Raw genomic sequence first — 21,793 nt, forward strand, 5'->3', positions numbered from 1 at the left:
TGTCTAGTCTCTGACTAGACCTATTTATTCACGGAAACCTAAAAGAAAAAAAAATAAGAGCGAAAGCAAAGTCGCCACGTGACTGCCTGAAAGGCACTCCATGCGTTGGTCGACTCCTCCCACCGTATGCGGGGAATTAAAAAAAAAAAAAAGCGGGAGCCGGACGGTAATCCAATTTAATTATGGAAATCGGCCGCACAGGGTAATAAATTGAAGTTTCTAAGAAAGCTGGGAACATGTAGATCGAGTTCCCGCGGCAAAAAGATGAGTTCAGGTTCCTCTTCAGTGCACCTTTAAGTTGATCACAATGTGTGGGATATTTGATGTTTGATTGGAATTCAACTTTTTCTGCCACTGTTCAGACTAGTGGAATTGAGCTGAAGGTCAGTTGTTCACACACTTCATCTCTTGAGGTAAAGGCTCATTGCAGTGTTGGAAATGCTGTGCCAACTGCGTCATTGCTTTAGACTTGCTACATGCTTATGCAAACAGGTGGCCTTTTGGTGGAATGGCACCAATGCTGGAGGCAGTGAAGGCAGCTACCTAATATGCTTACTTAACATGTGTGATGATAAACGTGACCGACAGAATCTTTACCTTTACTGTGAGTACAAGGTGTACGTGCATTTTGCACACCTGCCTTGACGATTGCCCGAAATGAACAGGCAGTTGCGCTTGTACAATGAAAAAATTGCTTTCTAGAGACCTAAATAGTTGTAATTTTGGTCTTGCTATATTTATCGAGCTTTTATGCAGCACCGTCATGTATTTGATAGAGTTAGTGTATAACTGTGGGTAAAGTTTCCGATGTGTCGTTGCTGATAGCTTGATTTCACAGGCCTCACTCGCTCTCATAATAACAGCTCCCTCTATATGCAAACTTTCAGTTTGTTTTGTATAGTACAGCTATGTTAATTCCGACTTTCAAGGTAAAAAGTTGGAATTAACACAACCAAACCGGAAGCTTGGATGTTGGGGCAGTTGTTACTGCGAGAGCAGGGTAGGAAGTTTGACTAAATTGGAGTTCTGGCTAAATTGAGCCACTTCGAATGATGGGGCGGCATTCTCTGTGGTCAGGCATTCAGTGACCACAAGGTGCACGCATGATCTTGAGCATGTGTCATTGGAGGACAACAAATTGAATTTTTTTTCCTGCTACAAAGCCTACTTCAAAAAGCTGTTGGCCATTCCCACTGTTGCAATCAATTAAGTGTGGACTCACTGATGAATTTGGAAATATACAGTGGCCGTGCGAAGCTTTGGAACACTTGTTGCATGTTCTTCTCTGGGCCGCTCTATACACACTTCTATTTATTTTTTTGTTTCCCCCACAGAAATTGCTCCAGCTGCGTGAAAGCCAACTCGTGCAGCAGCGGGAGGAGAACGCCCAAGTGCTGCACTCTCTGCAGCTGGCCAAGACGGTCAGTAGTTTTACATTATAGGACAGTTGCTTTGTTTGCCAATTGCATGCTTGAGACTTGATCAGACTGGGAGCTCCCTTGAATTTATTTTGCCTCCCTAAGTTACATGCTATGAACTTCAACTGATAGTCAGCTTTATTTCTACTCACTATACAACTGGGAGTTTGTCTTGTTAACAGCTTCCTCTTGGTTTCATTGGGCTGGGGTCTTGAGCCTAGCGAGTGATAAGGAACTTACAAAAATGAATGCAATGCTTTGTACAGCAAGGACTGACTGCTGCACTTGAAGTTACCGCATTTACCCGAATATAACGCAACCACTATTGCAACACACGGGTTTCGCACCCAATGTTGGGTAGAACTTTACAAACAAAAGTAGTAGTAGCTCAAAAAAAAAAAAAAGGCTTTTGTGTGGCTCATCTTGATAGGAAGGTCGCCTCCAAGTCTTAATGCAGTACAACAGTAGCTGCCACCGTTATAGCAGGCACATTTCATGTGCCCCTTCTTCTCAAGTGAACTCCAGAAAAGGTTGTAAGACTGATATGAAGATAAGTGAAGAGTCTCACCATCCCGTCACCATGTCGACCGTGCACTTTTGGGGACTTGTTGTCAAAACGACGCTTCTCTGAGTCACCCAACCATGTGGCAAGTCACGCGTCCTGAACATCAGTGACTGTTCTCAGCAGAATTTAAACCAAGCAGTCTTCTTCTTACCTGCTGAGCCGTCTGAAAATTGCACGGCAGCACACTGTTTCAATGTCTCCAAGAAGTCCTGTCACCTTAGTTAAAAAATTTGCCACTGGAGGGCTTCCATTTGTCCACCACTACATCCTAACTTTTTTTTTTTTTTTGAAGTTGGGGGCCGACTTGCATGATGCATCAACCAGTTTGCGAGTAAATAGTGCATAATGTGCGTTTGTATCTGCATAACATTCGATTATAACGCGAGGGATGACTTTTAGCTTCTGTTTTTTGTAAAACAACTTCTCGTTATGTTCACATAAACATGGTAAACATGAACTAGGTGACGAGGCTGAGTTACAGCTTCTGCTACGGGCAGTACAAGGCTCTCATTGACTGCAAATATTCAGACTGGCACCAGCACCACAAAATTTCAGTAAGAGATTATCAGATCTTCCTCCGTCATGCAAGACTTCAAGAGTTGTCAAGAGTTGTGTCACTTGTCTTTGAGCTGTGCCATGCACCGGTTGAAGATGAGTTTAAGGTTGAAGAGAGGTGCAGAAGTTGCTGCTAGAACAAGGGGGGGGGGGTTAATAAAGAGTGGGGTGGCGTGACGACGATTTCATGTGCCCATGCACTGGCATCTTTCAGAAAATCAACCAGCTGAACAGCCAGTGCCAGCAGCTGAGCAACAGCCTCCGCGCGGAGCGCACCATGCACCAGGCGGAATCGCAGCGTTTGCAAGCCCGCCTCGAGGGTCTGGTCGCCCCTTCTGGTGTGTATGGTGAAGCATCTCACTTGCGAGTGGAGAAGGCTTATTATGGTGATGTGTCACACTGCCATCGTCATACTTATCATTTTCACCTGTTGCTAACACACCCGTTTCTTCAGGAAATTTGAGCCCCAAAAGGTCATGCGTTACTGTCACATACAAAATGAAACCTTGCTAACTACAGTCAAAACCCGCAATAACGAAATCGCCGGGGACAGCAAAAAAATTTGCTTTCGCGAGAATTTCGTTGCCACGAAAATGAGACAGAAAAGATAGAAAACAGCCCACAAAAAGAAAATTTATTGCCAAAAGTCAGTCAGCTTAGTTTGCCGAGCCTTGCCTTGCAGCAACTTCATGGTTCTATTCTCACACTGCAAGAAGTGATCCATTGCCACGTTGTCGTCGTGTGCGCCTAAGAACGACCGGATCGTGTCAAAGGCGTCCAACACATTCCTCGGGTTCGGGTTTACTGTCTCTCCATGTTGTGGACCTTGGTCCTCGGTGTCGTCAGTTTCGCACACGCTGCTGATGATAGCCTCATCGGTCATTTCTTCACGGACAACTACGTCGTCATCAGCGCAAACGAAGTTATCGACACTGAGGCGGAGACATCTGGCTGGCAGAGACATCTCAAACGCAAACGTGCCGACTGCTGCTCATACACACCGCCACCGCACACAACGAACTCATGTGCACCGCTCGCAGGCCTAAAAGTGCAGCGCCGATGATCTAGTGTCGCCCCCTGATGGTGTCGCTGCGAGGCTGCCTTCCCTGAACATAGCCTCCGAGATAAACAACCACGCGGAACCGATCACAGAGGACACGCGCCCGGTATGGTGGCTAGCACCGGCTCAAGGTGGCTAAAGTTTTTAAAGTCGTTCCGGCTGCAAGGTTGCCAGGCGCCAACACTCTCGCTGCAGCCACGCAAGCGCGCTATTGCAGTTTGCTCAATTTGAGTGCTTTTTTGACACTGTTATTCATAATATGGGAGACAGTATGCGGACCGACGTTGCAGCAAATTTCATTATCGTGGGATTGCGGTACGAAAATGTTTCGTTACCGAGAGATACGAAATACATTGGCCCCTATGGGCATTTGCCGGAAATATTTCGTTGTGGCGAGAATTTCGTATTCTCGAGATTTCGCTATCGCGGGTTTCGACTGTATAGCCCTATTTGAAGTGTAGAGGTTCAAAATTGGCTGTGTGTTGGGATTGGAGAATTACAGTACCCTGAACACACCTCTGGTCTGTGCTGGTATGTTACTAAGGCGTGGTTCTGTCGCTCTCTCATAACCTGAGCTCAGCTCAGGTGCCATTTCATTCCTACCGAAGCTTGTGTTTTTCGATGTCGTGCACGTACTAGCATGACTGACCTTCTTTGAAAAACTGTTGATGCTTGCTTCTACAGCCTTTGCACAAGACATACAGAATTACACTACTACATAGTACAGTTTAACCTTGTTATAACGAAGTTGAAGGGGCCCGGCGATTACTTCGTTATAACCGCAGCTTTGTAATAGGCCGAATTGACAGAGCTTCCAAGGGGAATCATCATTCCATCGTTATATCCACTATTTCCTTATAAACCGCTTCGCTATAATGAGGTTCGATTGTGTTTAGATCAAAAATGGCTGCACTCCCACAGTGAATGGGTGCTGTAGTCTTGTGTTCTTATTGAGGGTGGTTTAGTTTGCCTTTAGCCCTCGCCCTTTCCCACTGCAGATGAAGGAGTGACAGCAATGCAGCCTGTGTCATCGCAACTGTGTAGGCCCGTGCCGGAGCGCCGTTCCTCCCTGGTGATCCGGAAGCAGGTTCAGACACCAGCCTCCAAAGGTTAGCATGCATGCTGAATGAAACAGTACTGCAACAGCTCTTTGTTGTACTTTTAACGCCATACTGCTATTTTACTGCAACAGCAGTTGGGGGACACATTTTCTGGTTCTGTGGCATCGGCGTACCGCGAAGGAAAACGAGCAGAAAATGGGAGCGGCTTTGCGCTGAGCACCGCGTCACAGATCCATGGCATCTTCTGTGTGCAGGGGCATGATGAACTAGTTCTTGCCCCATAGTTTAGGAATAGTTTTCCCTTCACCGCTTGCGCACCTATTGGCCAAACGCAATCAAGTGGTTGAAAAAGCATCCGTGCAGTGTGGAGAACCCAACTCCACTATGCCATTTAGCGTGGACTACTGCTGGCAGTCCATTGGTACACCTACTCTTCTCGTCCTTTGCAGCATTTCGTTTCGTTCTAGCGAATATGTGCATAGAAAACGGTGTTTTTTATCAAGAACACGTGCTTTTCCCGACAAGTGCTTGCTAATTGTTATAGAGAAAGCGGTTAATTGTGACTTGCATTCACAACAGATGGCGCCATCCATTCATATGGCGAGTATTTTGTTCCTAACTCATTGAAATAGATCTTGGTGCAGCTGACGCATTACTAGCAAGTACATATAAACAGCGCTAAACAACAAGACCAGAAAGGACTGCACTGCAACAGGACTGCAAACTGTGTTGCAGAATGTCATGTTACACAGCCGTGGTAACCGTTGAGTTTTTTCGCACAATTTTTTTTAAATCCTTTATGAAATGGGAGTTAAGAAAGCTGTCGCACACTTTTCTTTGGGCTAGCTGCATCTATTTGTATTTAGCACTTTCCTTCTTGACTGTGGTTCAAGAATGCTGAGGAGTACAGTTGAAAGTGGTTTAAAAGTGGCTACCAACTTAAGTTGCAGTGGAAGCAAGCAGTTTATTCAAGTATATGTCACAGTTGATGCATTGCCTTGCATCAGCATTGTCTGCCCTTGAGTGTTCCCATCCTGGACCATAAACTTTACATGAGTGACTGTGTTTTGCTTTTGAAACGTTCACATAAGCAGTGTACTGGTATCACATCCAGTTTAATTTTGAAACTGCATTTTTGTCTGCTATAAGCAGACCACATGGCTGTAGTTCACAAAATTTTACTCACTGTTTTCATTATCAAGCTCCATATTTTTAAATGCTGTGTGATGTCTAGCAGTCTCTATTGAGCTACAGTCGACGACCAATTTTTCGGACTCTCTAGGGACCGCACAGGGACCGAAAAATTGGGAAGAGAAAATCAAATTTCACCGAAAAAATCATGAACTTATTACCAGTATGCCGGAAGAAGCGGCCAGTTGTATTGAACACATTCTAAAGCTCCTCATGACTATATTTTGCCGCGCGGCGACTACTTTCATGAGCTCAACCGGGCTGTGCTGCCCTCAGCATATTGCCGGTGAACGCGCTCAGTTCGCTTTCGTCATTAGGCCTAGCGACTAGAGCCAAAATCGGCATCGTATCCAGCGACATGCACTCTGTGCTAGCTTGCGTATAATGAGGTGTCTTGCCTGTCATCGAAACATCAGTTGTTTACGGTTGCACAATAGAAGAGTCCGGTAGCCGTGCATTTTGCTGCGGGTACGCTGACCTTGCTCTGAAATGCACCACCGTTTCCTCCCGTGCTCGCCGTCGCCGTGAGGCCGTACGCCTCCCATGCGCTTCGCTGCTACCTCTTTCCGTATTCGGGACGAAAGACTCGGCACAGATGAGTTCCGCGAACTCAGACTGCAGTTCAAGTTCATGTGGCGGAAGACATTCAAGAACAGTATGAATTCGAAACTGTGCGGGCGCACCATGCCGACTCGCGCAGAATTTCAGCATCGCAAGTTAAGAGGCTCCCTTTAAAGGGACACTGAGGAGAAATTGAAGTTGACTTGCATCGACAGAATACCAGCTCCTGATTACAAAAACGCCATTCATACTGACAACAAAGCTCCTGTAACATAGAAAAGAGCAAGAACCAAAATACAGGTATCGCCGCCACAGGCCAAACTCGCAAGTACAAGCTTCATGGCGTCATAGAACAAAACAGTGTTGCTAGAACCAATAGTTCTAGCAACACTAGGACACGAGAAGCTACGAATCACTGAGGCGCAGCAAATGCATGCGCAAATCTCCTTGACGTCGCCAGATGGCGCCACGTACCCGATAGCTACGCGCGCTCCCGCAGCGCCGGGACCAATCAGCGCTTGCTCTCAGCGGTATGGGGGCTCCCGGTATTCCGCTAACGGTAACAAGGTACACGGTATGCTAAAGGCATCTATTTGCGAGAACTTCGTTGACGACTTCGAGAACGGGATCCATTGTAACGCTGGCAAAACGCCGGTGCAAATGTAAACGAAGCGACGGCCGCAATAGCCGATAGATGCCTTCAACGTGCGGCCGGCGGTAGCTTTCTTTTCGGCTGCTGCTGGGCCGCACTGCTGGCCGCCAGAAATCACGGAGTCTGCGTTACGTCATGTGAATGTCATGTTTCACGTCACTTAGTTCTGTGTCGTCATAGCAGAATCCCAAGTTTGAATCAGAGCGGCGGGAAAAACTATTTCAACTTCGAATCCAAATTTCTTAGAAATAAATGCATCTTTCGCTGCCGGCCAAGTGGCAACAAAGCCATGAAATGCCGAACTATCGGATTTTGCTATAAAAAAAATATTAATAGAGCTCTCCTCAGTGTCCCTTTAAGCTTGAATTTCGTTTTGTTTGATCAAGTTTTCGACCTCTCCTGCAGTTTGAATTAATGAGGTTCCACTGTACACATTACATGGTGGCTTGGGTATTGGCAGCGAGTGCGAACAAGGTCCGAAAAATCGAGCGGTCAGTTGCGGTGCGTCCGAAATTTCAGGCGCTCTTATACATTGGCTCTATGGGCCATGTCGCGGTGCCGCGAAAAAGTCCGAATAATGAAGCATGTCCGAAAAATCAGGCATCCGAATTTTCGGTCGTCGACTGTATTTAGGGCCTAAATGAGCATTCTGCCTCTAGCAACTGCAAAATACAAACTTTTTGTTTAATGCAATCAAATTTGATTCACGTTGGTGTATGAGTGCCTATTGAGATGTTGAATTTGGTGTGAAATTCGTAGGAAGAGGATTTCATTGACTGTCAGTGCTGATGGGCATTTGTGTAATGCACTATGCCATTGTTTGCTGCTCATTTGCAGCCGATTCTCACAAGGTGTTCAGCCGTCCCGAGTCTGCGACCAGCACTCACAGCAACTGAAGCCAAGGCCAGAAACGCCGGCAGCAGTCGTCAGCCCTTTTTTGTCTCTGCTGGCCAGAGAGGAAAACTGTGACCGACCGACCGAACGACAAACGAGCCGACTGATGATGACCACTTGTAGACTGTTGTTTAGAGTTAATGCCCAACCCAGATGTATTGTTTGCTCCTTCTGTATTCGTTTTTTTCCGATGTTGTCGCGAATCAAGAGCTGTGCACCATCCAAATGTGTTGTATAAGAGAGAACGACAACCTCGGCGTAAATTGAGCTACGTCGTCGTGTAGAATGTTTACAAAGTTTTTCTGTGACTTCTTCGCAGGCTTTTTGGACATGCATCTCTCTGGCTGGCATACAATTGCCTGTAACTCGCTTTGACCGTACTTTGTTTGGTTGTAGCCAGCGTTGCTCGCTGTAGTAGGGGTTCCCCTTTGAAAAAACCTAGTGAGTATTTGAGAACCTTTCTTGCAGCTACTTTAGAGACTAACTACGCAGCTGAGGAAGCGCTGCATTTTTTAACTAAGTGCCTTTTTGTACAAACCGGGCTGCTCCTTGTCGAGAGGAATATTTTTTAAAAGATCTGAGCAGAGTAGCTGAAGAGACGCGAGTAGCGCATTATTGGAAACACTGCCACGAAGGCAAACTGCCCTTTATATCTTTGAAATGTCCTTTTTTAACCTTGACATTCAGGCAAGCTCAGTAGCAGGCTAGATATATTCTATGTCTACACACACACACACACACAAACGAAGCATAGGTAGAAACAGACAAAAAGTTATAGACAGAGAAAGAGAGAGAGAGTTTTATATATTATATATTTTTACAGATGTTCCTTGTTAACAGAGCCAGTGACGGGGAATGAAAGAACGTGGTTTGTGTACATACATCGTCGAGAAAGCAACATCTTCATCAATCAACGTGGAAGACAGACACGGATGCACTGGACTGTCGTTGAAGGACGAGAGAGTTTTTGCGGAGGTCAGCTTTTTTAGCCAAGACGGGGGGTTCGCTCCTTCGCCGCCGCTGCCCGGCACAACGCGAGAGCGCCCCCAGAGTTTGGATGTGTTGTTTTGCCGTCCATATAGTTAGTAGCTGTAGTAAGCCTTAACATGTTTTTCCTTTTTGTTTTTTTTCGCGTGCACAGTAGTTTGCCACCACCACTGCTAGATGGCGCTCTCCGTCCAGGCAGCCGTTCGAGGCGCGTCGAACGACGCGCCGTCTCTACTCAGGTCCATTTCAGAAAAAAGTGAAAACATATAAAAAGAGAGCCTCGGCGGCTGCCTCAGGTCTTGCGCGTTTTTCTTTTTTGTAGATGTGCAATACTAAACAAGTCTGTTTTTCCCCTTGTTCTTGTGGAACCCAATAAAAAATGAATGCGTCTGCAGTTCGCCTGTGTAGTATTTTACGCCTTGAGACATATTCATCAAATACTACATGCTCGGATCACACCACCGCCGTAGTTGACAAGGTAAGCAGCAGTGTTTTGCTAGCCTTGCGAAGTGACCATGTCTAGGAATGCGATACATCGGAGACCATTGGCAGGGCTGCAACAGTTCTGTACCTCAAAATTACACGCATGTGAACATCAAATGGTTTGGTTTATTGGGGTGTAACGTCCCAAAGCGACTCAGACTATGAGGGACGCCGTTGTGAAGGGCTCCGGAAATTTTGACCACTGCTTGGTTATGAAGCGGATGGAGACAGTAAAAATTGGTTGCAAACTCAATATACTTTCGAATAGTTTCAGATTGCAATCTGCATAGTAACTGAAAAAAATGTTTTTGCACAAAGCACAGTGATGAAAAACTTTATTGCCAACAAACTTTTGTTTCTAGCGATTGTCGACATAATTTAGAATATTTATAGGGCCTACCAGACATTAAATAAGGGAGGGCGGATCTCGTAACAAGAGATTTTTTGTAGGTTATTTTTTTGCAGTCCTTTGACGGACATAATTCTGTTAAATGAAATGGCTCTACTATGAGTTTGCCTTGATGTTCGTAACCAGAATATCATGCGAAACCAGAATATCGTGCAGCAGCACTAGTTACGGTTGACACTTAAAGGGACTATGCAATAAATTAAGTCACTTGTAGATGTTTTCAACACTCAGAAATGATGCTAAGAAGCACTCACACCAAGTATGAGTCTTCGGAACTGAGCCGCCAATTCATTATGAATTTTTAAAAACCGCGTTTTTTAAAATTTGCGGGTCGATTAGTGTCTTCGTAGGGACAGATTTTGAAAGTAAAATCGTGAAAATAGACGTCACTAGTCCCGTGATGGTGGCAGGCCACCACACGCTGTCATTCGCTGGAGCTACGGCCGCTACGACGTCACGGGCACGCTTCCGGTAGTGGTGAAAATAGTCTGCTCGAGCCGCCGCGCAACCCCCTCGGGCAAGAGCGAGCCAGGGCATTGCCTCCACGCATATGTTTTCAATTTACCTTTGCCGCCTTTTTCTGTCGGGAGTTCGGAAGCCACTCACAGTGCCTTTGTCGCAGTGACAAGGAAAGAATCCAACCCGCGCCGCAATCCAGGAAGGCGGAGAGAGACCGGGGAGACGCTGCTGCTGGGTGCGACAACCTGAAGTCGCAAACGTCAGCGAATGACGTATTCATGGGCGGGGCCCAGTCCTAGAGCTGTTTCCTTAATTTTTTTCTGGTGCTCCGCGCGTACGAGTTGAGGGGGGAGAGGATGAGCGTGATTTTTAATAGTCTATAACTTCGTTGTCATTGATGCTAGCTCAAAAATTCTTGCGCTGGGGTGATGAGTGATGGAATGCCCATCTCTCGTTTGCTTTACGTAATCTCAATTTTTTGCATTGTCCCTTTAAGGTCCTTGCGTGCTAAAGGCCTTTGACCTGGAGGCATATGACCTAAAAGCCTTCACCCAGGTGAAGGCCTGTCAGATTGCCGACAGCCTGGTGGGCCTCCTGCCACAAAGCAGGCTTCAGATGCAAAGGGGCGATGGAAAGCAATGTGAACAGAGCGGAGCCTAGGTGCTCTCCTGTTTGCAGTTCTTTTCATCACGCTTTTATACAACGGTGGTAAAAAAAAAAGACTAGTACTAGGGTCATCTGTGACGCATTCTAGGATGACCCTAACATCTTTATTTTACCACCCAGGTAAAAGCGCTATCAAAAGAAATTCGAAAAGGAGAGCACATAGGCTCCGCTCTGTTCACATTTCTTTCCATCATGACAGTACATATGTGTGTGTGCCCGAAATCAGAAAGTGCACCTTGTAGTGCTACCTCACTAAAAATGCAATGCAGGTAATGCAGTCATCAGCCAATTTTGCAACTGAACTGCAATATGCTGACAGTTTTTGCACGCAAATTTTTGAGGCAAGACTTAACCACCATCCAGTTCAAAATGGTAATCACATCAAGTTTTTATTGAGCAGCAGAAAAATTTCTATGTTCAAATTTCTCGACAACTAATGCATCTCTTGCAGCCACAGAAACATCCTGAGGTCATGGGTTCAATCCCAGGTGCGTTAGCCGTGCAAAAGTGCCCATGTGCTGCAAGATGCGAGTACAGGTTAATGAACCCCAGGTGGTCAAATCAATCTGGAGCCCTCCACCATGCCATCCCTCATAGTCCAAGTCTCTTTGGGACATTAATTCCCCACATCTGAACTGAAATAAAGTACTTGCAACCAAAACTTTTGAGAAAATGGAAGTGTTTATTTTTGCTGCAACAATTGTACATTACAAAATGTGCAGACAGGCCTTCAGTGACAATTTCCCCCCCGTTATAAGGGCCTTCTTGGACAGGCCTTGAGACAAAACAGAAACGCATCCAGAAAGTGGTTTGCTCTCAGGAACCCTTTGGTGCACTTTCTACTGTGCATTGTGTCGGTTTTTAATCTCACCGTCGCTGTTTGAGAGGAAAGTGACCGAAAGCAGTGGGAAGAGGCGTTCACTTTTTTAGCCTCGCTTTGCCAGTGTCTTTTCATCGCTTGTTGAGTCTCCAATGCTGGCCAAGACACGCCCTGGTACATCACCAGTTTTCTGGGTGGGTGACGCAGTAACGAAAAACCGACGTAGGAACAGCGCCCCATCTACACAGGATGCGATCAGTCATTTTGTGCTGGCAACCAGGGGGCACGGTAAAAGAGTAATTAATTAGATTAACAGTGAAAATTTAATTAACAATCTCCGGCTGAACCTAGGTGCAGAGACTGCAGCATCTTCGACAGGGTGGGCGGTGCCATCTGAAAGGCTGTCTTCTCTTCCTGCAGTAAAGTGGAGTGAGAAATGCAAAAAAAAATTGTTGAAAAGAAATCGCACTGTATAATGTTAGTAAGACCATCTTTCAGCCAGAGCGCGCTGTATTCACACTTGTCTAAAAAGAAATAAATACACTCTGTAGCACTGTTAACAGCACATCTATACTCCGTTTTTTTCGTCTTCTCGAAATCTCGGCGAGTGTTTCGAGGAAACAAGGAACGGTATAAACGAAGTGCTAGCATTGAAAAATCGCGGTGAAAGCCACGAGGCACTCAGTGCTCGGGCCCTCTGGCTGTATTTTCACAGAGTGTGAACTACTTTTTAGGCGCGGATAGAGTAAGAGCGATTTGCCCTACCAGCCATGTATCACACCACCACACGTGATTCTTACTCCACGAAGTCTCCATAAGTCGAAGTCCAGGAGGTGCCAGTCAAGGCATGGTCGCAACGAAATATGCTTGGGTTCACTTTGGTTGTTTGGTGAACTAACTACCTTTCTGGCGCCAACTTCATACAATCATCACCATCATCAGCCTGACTACGCCCACTGCAGGGCAAAGGCCCCTCCCATGTCTCTCCAATTAACCCCTGTCCTTTGCCAGCTGCAGCCACCATGTCCCCGTAAACTTCTTAATTTCGTCCGTGCTAGCTTTGGCAGTGTTGGCTATGAGTGTGCAGCTTGCATGGGACTGATAACATGTACAGTCTTTGTCAAAAGTAACCAGGCTGCATGGTTTTGCTTCTCTGTCATATATTTAAACTATTATGCCAGCCCTCAAGCTCTAAATCTCTGTATGGTAAGGAGAACCCTTGTCCTCACCTTAAAAGAACTCTTCGACCTTAAGGAAAGTCGTAAAGGTTCTACTATACAAATGAGAAGCAAACCATGGAGCCTGGTTACTTTTGACAAAGATGGTACATCGCATGCATCAGCGGCTGCGTTGGCAAAAGTGCGCCATGCGAGCTACGCAAGTTGCAATGGGGCAAAAAAAAAAAAGAAAAATCAATAAAGTTCTGGTTTCTGACCTTGTTCATGATGTCGGTCCTGCAGCCAGCATGAACCAGCATTTTGGCCACTTCCACCCTCTCCTCTTCGCATGCCAGGTGCCTGGAACAATGGCAGACAGTGTGAGCAAACACTATTGCTTTTCCCCGCTGGCAGGTGTTTACATACACAGGTGGAACCGTCTCTCAAACCACGCAAATAGTAGTACGGTATGGTATTGCACATCGGGCTCAACGTTCCAAAGTGAGACTGGCTATTTTTGCCGTCAGGCTTGTACTGGCGATTTTCACGAAATCGGCGCCATGCTGTGGAGGCGCCACAATCTAGAAAACGACGGTTGGCGTGCATGGAGCCACATTATTTTCTCTGCTGCGTAAATAGTTCGCCAGCACATTCAAATGTTGTTGTCATAGTTTTGCTGTAAAATATGAGGAGCACTGTTACACACACATTTCCCCCAATAACGAGATGGAAGGGCCGCCAATTGCCACTGCACAAGTTTTCTGGTGAATTAGTGGAACGCTTGCATGATCATGACAGCACTGTTACTATCAGGCACCGATCCTACGTTTTTTACAAAGCTGACTTGCTTGATCTAAAAGAGCTTACGTAAAAAACTTGGGGACACTTCAGTTAAGGGGTCCCTTTGGTTGCTTGGCAGTACCCTTGTGCACCTTTTGTAACATTACATTACAGAAATGCTTCGTTAATTAGGTGCACTAATTAGTGTAACCAATATAGACAATGATTCGCAATAAAGCAGCATGTGATGGCAACAAGCGTGTCAATGTCTGTGAAAGGGAACAGATCACTGTCCAAGCTGATTAGATGTGTTAACTAGTGACCCTAATTAACTGAGCATTCCAGTTATGTAATGTGCCTACGGTGCACTGTGAGGTGCTCATATACTAGGCCTTTATTCATTCCACTGAACGAAAGTTCCTCAGTGGTGTAGGGGTACTGTGCCCAGCTCCTAAACCAAAGGACAGCGGTTCGATTCTACTGAAAACCATTTTTATTTTCAGTGAAACTGCTTTCCAATGTCACTACCCTCTTGATCAATCAAGATTTTACAGCCACGGCGAAGCAACGACGCTGGGTTTTCTGCCAAATGGGGCCGTTAATCGCGTTAACATGTTGTTAACAAACATGACCAGCACACAACTGACGGGCACATTTCAACTGCGAAGAGTTCTCAGCATAAAGGTTTTTATAACTGCAGGTCTTATTATGGGCTGTACATATGAAGATAAGGTGCCCTGTTATCCACAGACAGCAGGGGATGATATAACTTTTTCATTCAAGCTCCAGTTCATTCTGCTTTTCCTGCACTTCGCTACTGACCTATGCCCTCACTGTTGCTGTGACGGGTGGATCCAGTAGGACGGGTGGATGGTATGAATCGAACAGAATCTGTTGAAAATAATTATACTGTAACGGCCTTACATTCATTACGTGCATTCCATTGACTGTTTAGACACAAACCGAGAGCACGAGGCCCAGATAACTGCGCGCCCATAAACACAACCTCACTGTTCTCGTTTTCCACATGCACACGATTAGAAATCCAAATTCAGATTTAAAGCAGCACACGGTTAACAAAATTATGCGCACAAAAAAGGCAAAAGAGAGCAGGTTTATCAGTTAAAACTTGACAAGCGACAATGATGGATCTTTCCTTGCTTGTTTTAGCAGCAATTCAGTCGCAGTGGCCTGCTTACGTGTAGTGATGAATGCACAAAATTCCTTCCAGTTTCAGTCATTTGCCCGTTGTTGAAGAACCTTCAATCTTCACTGTCGATATCGCCGATTTTTATTCCTCTCGAAAGCACGCGTCGACCACTTACTGCCATGCTCTCATGCCGGCCGAGTTTTCAAACGCCAGACAGCAAATTTTTCCGCGTCTCTCGTTTATTTCTCTACATCCTCAAAAAATGAGATTTTCTTGCATGAGTTTGCTGCCATCCATGAACAAGCACGAGTTTATCGCGAAATTTCAGAACAAGCGCGATTCCATGTACCGTATTTACTCGAATCTAGGCTGGCCTCGATTCTAAGCAGACACCTGAAAGTTGAAGGCCAAATAAAGAAAAAAAAACTTTCTTCGGATGTAAGCCGGCCGAAAAAAGCATCAACGGCAGGGACAGCATGCAAATGGCATTTTTTTTCCACAAACCTACTCCTTTCCTACTCACTCGTTCTAGTCATCGCAGACCTCCTCTTTGTACAAGGCACCATCTTCTGTGCCATCAAGTGCATTGCATTGGAAATGCTGTACTTAGCGCGCAACCAAGTTTTCTGAGTTGTCATTCCAGGCTGCAGAGTTTCATCTAGCTACAACTCCTAGCGATGCGCGCTTGATGTGGCCTGGTGGAGTTAGCTCATGCATTTCACTGGTCCCGTGGAATGCCTCGCTCTTTCGCCAGCTCTCTCGGTTTGGCCTGTAGCACTTCTGCGGCCACTGGAAATGCCGCTGACCTCCACAATTTCACAAACTCTGCCAGTGCCGATTTCACTCCGGGGTGGCGGCCTTTCTACAGGCCTGTGAAGGCTGTCTTCGATGCGTTGAAAGCAAATAGTTTGTCACGAATACAGCGACAAAATCCTCAAATCTAAGCTGACCTAAGCGCTTCATATCTTGTGTTGCTAAAAAAAAACCTATCGGCCTAGATTCAAATAAATTTGGTAGGCTGACCCAGGGAGGAGTTCTTTGTAACGCCATCATGATGGATCGATTGAAGTGCCCCCTCTAGGCCGTGAAAATTGCCAATAGAAATTAGCAAAGCTGTATTTCAGGTTTGTCCCAACAAACCCAATAGGCACTGGTATTCTCTTGGATGTCCCATGGACGTTTAAGACGTCCATGGGACATCCAAGAGAATACCAGTGCCCATTGGGAAAGAGGCACTGTTGCAACTAAATTCCTGCTTTCTGCAAAGCACTGGCCACACTAACTACGAAGCATGCACTTTACAGCATTCCTCCACCAACTCACAGCGGATCAACAACTGCGGTAACCATTTTCCTTCTATGTAGATTCCAAGAGCTGCAGAGAAGTCGACTCACAAAGGTGTGTTGCCTGCTCGGTCGGTGGAGTTGATGTCGAGCTTGTTCCGGTAGCCGTCGAGAAAGAGCCGGACGATGGAATACCTCCCTAGCGATGCGGCCCGATGCAGAGGGGTACTTCCGTACGAGTCCTGGGCATTGATGTCAGCATGATGCTCCAGGAGAAGCCGGGCAACCTGCATTGCAACATTAAAAGAAATGCGTGCTGTATGTGACGCAACGAACGAAGCACAGCTGGCTCGTGCATTGCTTTCTACTCTGAATAATTCCCACTTTAGGTTCCATACTCCGTTTTCAAAAAATGTTGGTGCGCCTGCTAGGTCACTGGTAGTAAAAGCAACAAACTTGCCTCGAGGTGACCTTTGGATGCCGCATAGTGCAATGCAGTTTGGCCCATCTGGTTAGCAACGTCCACCTTTGCTCCTCTGTTCAGGAGAGCGGACACTATCTCGACGTGGCCGACGGACGATGCAATCATGAGTGGTGTCCAGTTAGCCTGAAATAATGTGCACATGTGCTTGTTAAAAAGGCAACGTAAAGCAGTAGCAGTACACTAAACATTAACAGTTCAGACGGTTGCATGCTTTGGAAAAACAAGCTATGCGCAGCTTTGGCTTTATGTGACGAGCGTGAACAGATAAGCATCTTGGCATCCTTGAAATTACATTCCAAACCCTGCACCAAGTCTGTGAGAACTAACTCAAACTGACGTATCACCCTTTGTCACTGCAGCATTCACCTATATACAGTGGTTCGTCATACTGTTCAGCCTGCATAGCAATTTTTGAATAAAATAAAACTGAAAAAAAAAGAGAAACTTAATCAGCTCAGTGAGTGTTTTCACAATGAGACCAAGCGTATGAGGGGCAATGGCAGCATTGCGCACCAATAATGGAAGAAAGAAAAATGGAGAAATGCACAGCGTAGACAAACTGAACAGACATCATAAAGAGACAAACTTATAAACAAAACGGCGAGATATAGTGGTAGGCAAAACTAAGTCATAAATTTACGAAAGGTCTGCGACAGAATTAAACTATTCCAAACACAGCATCTCAGGTTAGGAGAAGGTAAGTGACGCCAACCAAGTAAAATACAGGAAAAACACGACGTTTCGGGACCGGCTCGGCCCCTTCTTCACGGTGTGACTACGGGCGAGCGCAGCTTGGCTTTTTAAGCCCCTGTGTGGAGGACCTGCGGGTCAATGGCCGCAGCCCATGGACGTAGGATGAGGGGAGAGTCCCCAGGGAACGATTAACATTCTCTCGTGTTTGCTGTATGTGCCACGACTCGAGTAGAAGCCTCCTGCGTGGGTTAGCTTCCGTTTCCAATACAATGGTGCTGTCGAAGTCAATTGGGTGGTCACACCCTTCACAGTGTTCGGCCACGGCGCTGCGTTGACGATTCATGTGACGGACGTCCGCTTTGTGTTGGTTCATCCTTTCCGCGAAGTTCTTCGTTTCCCCTATGTACGACGCCGGGCAGACGGAACACGGAATTTTGTACACGACGCCCTGGGCCTTTTCTCTGGGCTGCCGGTTTTTTGGGCGGGGGAGAAGGCGACCGATAGTGCTGGTCGGTTTGTGCGTTGTCAGCACCCCTTCTTTTCCGAGAATGCGACCGAGCGTCTCGCTCACGCCTCTCACGTAGGGGATGCAAACACGTTTCCGCTTCTGGCATGCGTCTGAGGAAATAATAGACCGGATTTTGTTTTGCCTTTCTTGTTTCCTGATAATGCGCCGGATGAATGAGCTTGGGTAGCCGTTCTTTTGGAGGTCAGAAATGACTCGGTTCTTCTCCTTCCTTTTATCTTCACTTGAGGAACATATGGAGTCGGCTCTCTTCAGTAATGACGTCACGACAGATGCTTTGTGCGGGATGGGATGGTTCGAATCGAAATGTAGGTACCGTCCTGTGTGGGTTGGCTTCCTGTGCACCGAGGACTGCAGGCCTTTGTCGTGCCTTGTAAGTAGGACATCCAGAAAAGGCAGGCTGCCCTGCTGTTCATGTTCAACAGTAAATTGTATGGCCGGTTCAACTGAATTTAGATGACTCTGGAGGTTTTCTATCTCTGAGGTTTTCACCACACAAAAGCAGTCGTCTACATAACGGAGGAATAACTTTGGCTTGGGATTAAAGGAGGAGAGGGCCCGGCTTTCGACGTCTTCCATGGTTAGGTTAGCCACTGTGACTGAAATTGATGCCCCCATAGCAGTTCCGGTTGTTTGCTTGAAAAATTCTCCGTTGTAGGTGAAAAAGGTACTGCGCAGACAGAGGTCGAGAAGGCGACATACCTCATCGACGTTGAGTGGAGTTCTCTCGTGCAGCGTTTGGTCGTTTTCGAGTGCGCGGCGAGCAACGGACACAGCAAGGGGAACCGGTACGCAGGTAAATAGCGACACCACGTCAAACGAGACTAGTCGCGGCTGTTGAAGATGCGATCCAGCACCTGGAGCCGCACGTCAGGGAAGAGGTCCGCCTGAAAGCGATTGGTGTCATCGCCAAGGTACCCCCCAAATTTCCGAGCAATCTGTCTCAACTGGAACGAAAAGCCCTACGCGGTCTCAGGGACGACACCGACATCGTCATACTCCCGGCAGACAAGGGCAACTCTACAGTGGTGATGGACCGACGCGACTACGAGGAGAAGGCGTCAGCCCTTTTGAGCAGTGGGGCGTATGAGAAGGTTCGCAAGGATCCGACTTCAAACACTCAGGCAACACTCAACAAAACCCTGGCAGAGATGTTCAAGCGGCATCCTGATTTCAAATGGCTTTACCTCCGCCTCATCTCCAGAAACGGCTCAGCTCCAGGTTTTTACGGGCTACCTAAAACTCACAAACCTGGCGTCCCCCTTCGGCCAATTGTAGACTTCACCCTGTCTCCTCTGCGACGTCTCTCTGACTACCTGCACAAGGTACTGGCGCCGCTCGCCGGCAGAACACCCACGCATGTACAGAATTCGCGGCATTTCGTCCAACTTGTCTCGAACCTTACCGTGGAGGAAGACGAAAGCCTAGTCTCGTTTGACGTGGTGTCGCTATTTACCTGCGTACCGGTTCCCCTTGCTGTGTCCGTTGCTCGCCGCGCACTCGAAAACGACCAAACGCTGCACGAGAGAACTCCACTCAACGTCGATGAGGTATGTCGCCTTCTCGACCTCTGTCTGCGCAGTACCTTTTTCACCTACAACGGAGAATTTTTCAAGCAAACAACCGGAACTGCTATGGGGGCATCAATTTCAGTCACAGTGGCTAACCTAACCATGGAAGACGTCGAAAGCCGGGCCCTCTCCTCCTTTAATCCCAAGCCAAAGTTATTCCTCCGTTATGTAGACGACTGCTTTTGTGTGGTGAAAACCTCAGAGATAGAAAACCTCCAGAGTCATCTAAATTCAGTTGAACCGGCCATACAATTTACTGTTGAACATGAACAGCAGGGCAGCCTGCCTTTTCTGGATGTCCTACTTACAAGGCACGACAAAGGCCTGCAGTCCTCGGTGCACAGGAAGCCAACCCACACAGGACGGTACCTACATTTCGATTCGAACCATCCCATCCCGCACAAAGCATCTGTCGTGACGTCATTACTGAAGAGAGCCGACTCCATATGTTCCTCAAGTGAAGATAAAAGGAAGGAGAAGAACCGAGTCATTTCTGACCTCCAAAAGAACGGCTACCCAAGCTCATTCATCCGGCGCATTATCAGGAAACAAGAAAGGCAAAACAAAATCCGGTCTATTATTTCCTCAGACGCATGCCAGAAGCGGAAACGTGTTTGCATCCCCTACGTGAGAGGCGTGAGCGAGACGCTCGGTCGCATTCTCGGAAAAGAAGGGGTGCTGACAACGCACAAACCGACCAGCACTATCGGTCGCCTTCTCCCCCGCCCAAAAAACCGGCAGCCCAGAGAAAAGGCCCAGGGCGTCGTGTACAAAATTCCGTGTTCCGTCTGCCCGGCGTCGTACATAGGGGAAACGAAGAACTTCGCGGAAAGGATGAACCAACACAAAGCGGACGTCCGTCACATGAATCGTCAACGCAGCGCCGTGGCCGAACACTGTGAAGGGTGTGACCACCCAATTGACTTCGACAGCACCATTGTATTGGAAACGGAAGCTAACCCACGCAGGAGGCTTCTACTCGAGTCGTGGCACATACAGCAAACACGAGAGAATGTTAATCGTTCCCTGGGGACTCTCCCCTCATCCTACGTCCATGGGCTGCGGCCATTGACCCGCAGGTCCTCCACACAGGGGCTTAAAAAGCCAAGCTGCGCTCGCCCGTAGTCACACCGTGAAGAAGGGGCCGAGCCGGTCCCGAAACGTCGTGTTTTTCCTGTATTTTACTTGGTTGGCGTCACTTACCTTCTCCTAACATTAAATTTCCCAACCAGACAGACTTCTGTCGAATGTTTTCTTTTGAGCATCTCAGGTGTAAATACAGAACAGTGGGCCTCCTACATCTACAAATCTTCTGGAACACAGTGGAAAGGTTTTAATGAGTAGACGTGCGAAAGCATGTGTTCATTCTTCGCCTCTTCTTTCTGGCATCTGCATGTGCACACAACCGCGTTCCTCGCTCTTCATCTTCACACCCTCTCCCCACTCGGCGGCAGCTGGCGCGACGCCCTCCAACCAGCTGCAGCTGGCGCGACGTTCCTCCGAACTTACCGGAGCTTCTTCCCATTGGCTACTGCTGGCGCGACGTTCCTCCGAACTTACCCGAGCTTCCTCCCATTGGCTGCAGCTTGCGCGGAGCTCCTCCGAACTAACCCGAGTTACTCCGAGTTTCACACAAGATTCTTCGAAATTAAGGACATACTGCAGCTAAACCATGCAGTTAGGATTCGAAACGTGCAGTCAGCCCATACATGTGTGTGACAGAGTGTAGCAAGACATTTCCAAGCTGTGTACGCTGCAATGTTCTTTAGGCGTCCGAGTTTTGAGAACCCTTGCGGTCGTCTACACACAGCGCACTCTTCGATTCTGATAGCTGCGTTTCTCGAGCGACGCAAATAAGTACCATGTCGCTCGGCTGCTACGCGCCGCACAGAACCGACAAGCTGCATGCTGGAAATTTGTTTCAGCCTTTGCAATAGTAACAATCCGCATAATTATACCTCGTCAACAGCGTCAACTGGGGAGCCTTGCTGCAGCAGAAAGTTGACGACATCGTTGCGCTTGCCCGAGATCGCCCAGTGCAGGGGAATGCGTCCTGCCTGCGAGACAAAAAATGGAGATTTTGGGTTCACTACGCTGAAAATACGACTCAAATCAACACCGGTTTGGATATGTGCTCCGTCATCCAGAGAAATGACAGCCTCTCGCGAGCTCCGATCGCTCTGTCATTTCGGCGACATAACGTGTGCATGCGTGAACGACTACGAGCATGAGCTTACGTGGTCTTTTTTGGTGAGTAGCGTCGCATCTGAACATAGCTGCTGCTTGAGCGCTTCAAATTTCCCCTCGTACGCCAAGTTACAGATCCAGCTATCAGACATGTTTAAATACTCGGTCGACGCACAACGCG

General features: G+C 47.2%; 2 protein-coding genes across 2 annotated transcripts in view; one reads left to right on the forward strand and one right to left on the reverse strand.

Moving 5' to 3' along the window:
- osp (myosin phosphatase Rho interacting protein outspread) overlaps positions 1-9,338 on the forward strand; it is a 139,846-nt gene extending 130,508 nt beyond the window's left edge. The window contains exons 22-25 of the mRNA XM_089586670.1: positions 1,335-1,421; positions 2,753-2,876; positions 4,597-4,707; positions 7,901-9,338. Of these exons, the coding sequence (XP_089442796.1) occupies positions 1,335-1,421; positions 2,753-2,876; positions 4,597-4,707; positions 7,901-7,959 (381 nt within the window). The 3' untranslated portion in view covers positions 7,960-9,338. The remainder of the gene's footprint in view (positions 1-1,334; positions 1,422-2,752; positions 2,877-4,596; positions 4,708-7,900) is intronic.
- Positions 9,339-11,623: 2,285 nt separating this feature from the next.
- LOC149346746 (uncharacterized) lies at positions 11,624-21,789 on the reverse strand. The gene is made up of 6 exons (XM_089585441.1): positions 21,663-21,789; positions 21,384-21,482; positions 16,612-16,758; positions 16,263-16,438; positions 13,217-13,298; positions 11,624-12,195 (listed from the first exon to the last, which is right to left on the reverse strand). Exons 1-6 carry the CDS (start codon positions 21,762-21,764, stop codon positions 12,109-12,111), a joined length of 693 nt encoding a protein of 230 aa, XP_089441567.1. The 5' UTR covers positions 21,765-21,789; the 3' UTR covers positions 11,624-12,108.
- Positions 21,790-21,793: the final 4 nt, after the last annotated feature.

This window comes from Amblyomma mixtum, chromosome 4, assembly GCF_055824585.1.
Source record: "Amblyomma mixtum isolate Tamu chromosome 4, ASM5582458v1, whole genome shotgun sequence".
NCBI classification, from domain to species: Eukaryota; Metazoa; Arthropoda; class Arachnida; order Ixodida; family Ixodidae; genus Amblyomma; species Amblyomma mixtum.